Here is a 2,761-nt window from a genome sequence, read left to right as displayed (position 1 = left end):
TCATCCACCATCTCCTCATCCTTCTCTTCCGTCACCACCCTCCCTATACCAACAAGTTCCCTTTTTCCATAGCAGATTTTTTGCCATAATCAACACATTCAAAACCAAAATTTTTGTCATAATCAATTTTTAACATGATCAGAAGCAAAATTTTTATCATAACATAATCAGTTAATTACAAGCAAAATACATAATCAAAACTCATATTCAGAATTTTTTAACACAATCAAAAATTTTTTTAACATAATCAGTGAGCAGAAGTAAAACCAAGTAGAAGCAGAATGAAACAAAAGCAAAATGAAACAGAAGCAGAAGAAAGATGAAGTGTCGAATTGGTTCTCCTGGAATCTGAATCGAGACCTGTAGGTCCAACAGCATCAGTCCAAGCCTCAAGGATGTTGATACCAGGAGCAATCAAATCTGGTTTGAGAATCTCAGGGTTCAAGTCGTTAGGTCCTCTTGCAGAGAATGATGCCAGAACCAGTGCCAATTTGATTCCGAAGATCGTTCCTTTGAATTCGAGAGTTGCACTAGGGTTTGCGGTAGATGAGAAGTAGGATTTGAGATGAGGTGAGCATCGCCGACGAGGCCCTTACCGTTGGAGATTCCGTTTGCGAGGATCATTTCAACTCCACCAGCTTTCTTCACCACCAAAATTGGCAACCCTAGGGCTACATCCCCGATCGTAAACCATGATTTTGCCTCTCACTAGTCTCGGATCCAGTGAATTCTTCATGCAGAGTGAATTAGATAGAACACCAGATTTCCTAGGGTACACTAATTGGTACATTTTCCCCCTCAACGGAGCTCGAAGTAGTGGATTTGATGGAAGAGGTGGATGGCGTGGAAGAGGGAGAGGGAGGAGAGAGAGAGTACAGGTTTTTTTATTTTATGTTGAGGGCACTTTTGTAATTTAAAAAATAAAAGATGTTATCTTTTAGGTTTTTTATTTTTATGTGTGATATATTCGTTTTATTTAACGGAATATTCCGTTAACTTTAACTTTTTATAGGGACTTAATTACAAAATTTGATATGGTATAGGGATTCAATTGAAAAGAAAAAAAGTATAAGGACCTAATTGAAAATTTGACGAAATTATAGGGACCAGCAGAATAATTAAACCTAACAATAACAATAACCAAGACTTGTTCAGTTAAAGTGGGTCTAACTACATGGATTCCGATGATACATACACCAAGTCTCTTAATTTGGCAGCGAAGATGCAGAGAATCATGATCTAACTAAATTGACTTGTCAAACCATGGATGCATTAACTACAAACAGAATAATACAATGTATCAGGAAACAAACCATCTTCTGCCCTCATGGAAGAACATTAAACGGAATTCTTAAAAATTTCATTATCTATGGTATATGCCTCATCCCTATATCCTCTATCAATACAAAATTGAGTAAGTAGAGAGGAAAAAAAATTACTGTACTTGAACTATTGATCGCTTAGTTAACACTTATTTATAAAGGGCACCAAATTCAAGTTTAAGCAGTTCATTGGCTGTAGTGCAGCAGCTCTTCACTCAAACATAGATTACAATGATGTTGTGAAATGGTTGGGTAGTGATGGTTTTTTCTGCTTTGTCTTCTTCAAGTAAGGTAAATATTTTTGGGATGGTAAGCATCAAACGGAAAGGCACAGTTCAAAAAGAATATTATAATTCAAAATTCATATCACACGTGAACCTGAAACTTGAGAAAACAATTTATGTAAAACTTAAACCTTCAAGGAGCAAAATGACATGCAGAGGTTATCAAGCCGTCCTGAAAATATGAATTCCTGTGCAGCTCCAGCAATTACACTTGGTTGGGTATCACAAGCTTGCAATTCAAAATCACAAATGTCTTCTGGTTCACACCCAAGCTTGCTTGCAAGCAACTGGGGAAAAGAAAAACAAGATAATTACCAAGAGTTAGATCCACATTGAAATCTGCAAGTAGTGTGAAATAGATGTCAAAAGGAAATGTAACTGAAGCACCTATCAAAAAGAAGGCACTATGAATTTCAAAACCTGCTAACCTGCAGTAGAAGAGAATGGTGTTTAGTATTGGTAGTGTCAGTTTTATCATTTGCTTTCTTTCCACTTTCAGTTGAATCATTTTCAGGGACAGCTTTATTCAGCTCTGCCTGCAAGACAGAACTCAACCCCATTAAATGTATAAAAGCTAAATCAAATAACTAATAAGAAAGTAAGAAACACTTTGCATCTTAATAAGCAATGCTGGTGGAAACTTATTCTTTAGTTAACTAGATACAAGTATTAGTGCTAAAAAACACAATGCACCATAACACAAAGATGGCTTTCAGTAAGGTGCAATTAAAAGCTAATAATTCTATATAAATCATTTTGCCACCTCATCAAGAATGATTCTTATCAAACAAGATATGCATCTTTAACCATTAATTGAACTCTCTAGGACTCTGGCTACATGCAGTCAAATAGATTGCAACTCGGGTAAAGTAATTGTTTCAAAATATAATTCAATCTTTAACTTGATGCATTATACCTGGGCATCTCAATCTAATCATTTTCTTTTGTCCTTAACAAAATCATAAACATAGCAAAGGTATGAGTATTAGTGTATTACATATCCTGTGGCAGAAGCATGAACTTCGTTTAAATCCAGTATTACCTTCACTGAAGTAGCCAAGACAGGAAGAAGATGAGACTGAGCATTAGGTTTGAATCCATCACTATTAACATTCCTGATCAAACAAGCAGCGTGTTCTAAATAGTCAACAAACA

The 2,761-nt window shown here is 35.8% G+C and overlaps 1 protein-coding gene across 1 annotated transcript in view; it reads right to left on the bottom strand.

Moving 5' to 3' along the window:
* Window positions 1-2,761, bottom strand: part of LOC107631486 (probable aspartyl aminopeptidase) — a 6,148-nt gene that overhangs the window by 2,110 nt on the left and 1,277 nt on the right. Inside the window, exons 5-7 of the mRNA XM_016334948.2 lie at window positions 2,649-2,721; window positions 2,035-2,142; window positions 1,738-1,893 (exon numbers count right to left, since the gene is read on the bottom strand). Of these exons, the coding sequence (XP_016190434.1) occupies window positions 1,738-1,893; window positions 2,035-2,142; window positions 2,649-2,721 (337 nt within the window). The remainder of the gene's footprint in view (window positions 1-1,737; window positions 1,894-2,034; window positions 2,143-2,648; window positions 2,722-2,761) is intronic.

Source organism: Arachis ipaensis, chromosome B01, assembly GCF_000816755.2.
Source record: "Arachis ipaensis cultivar K30076 chromosome B01, Araip1.1, whole genome shotgun sequence".
Classification (NCBI taxonomy): Eukaryota; Viridiplantae; Streptophyta; class Magnoliopsida; order Fabales; family Fabaceae; genus Arachis; species Arachis ipaensis.
Note: the sequence above shows the minus strand (reverse complement) of the source record. Positions and strands in the feature narration are given on the sequence as shown.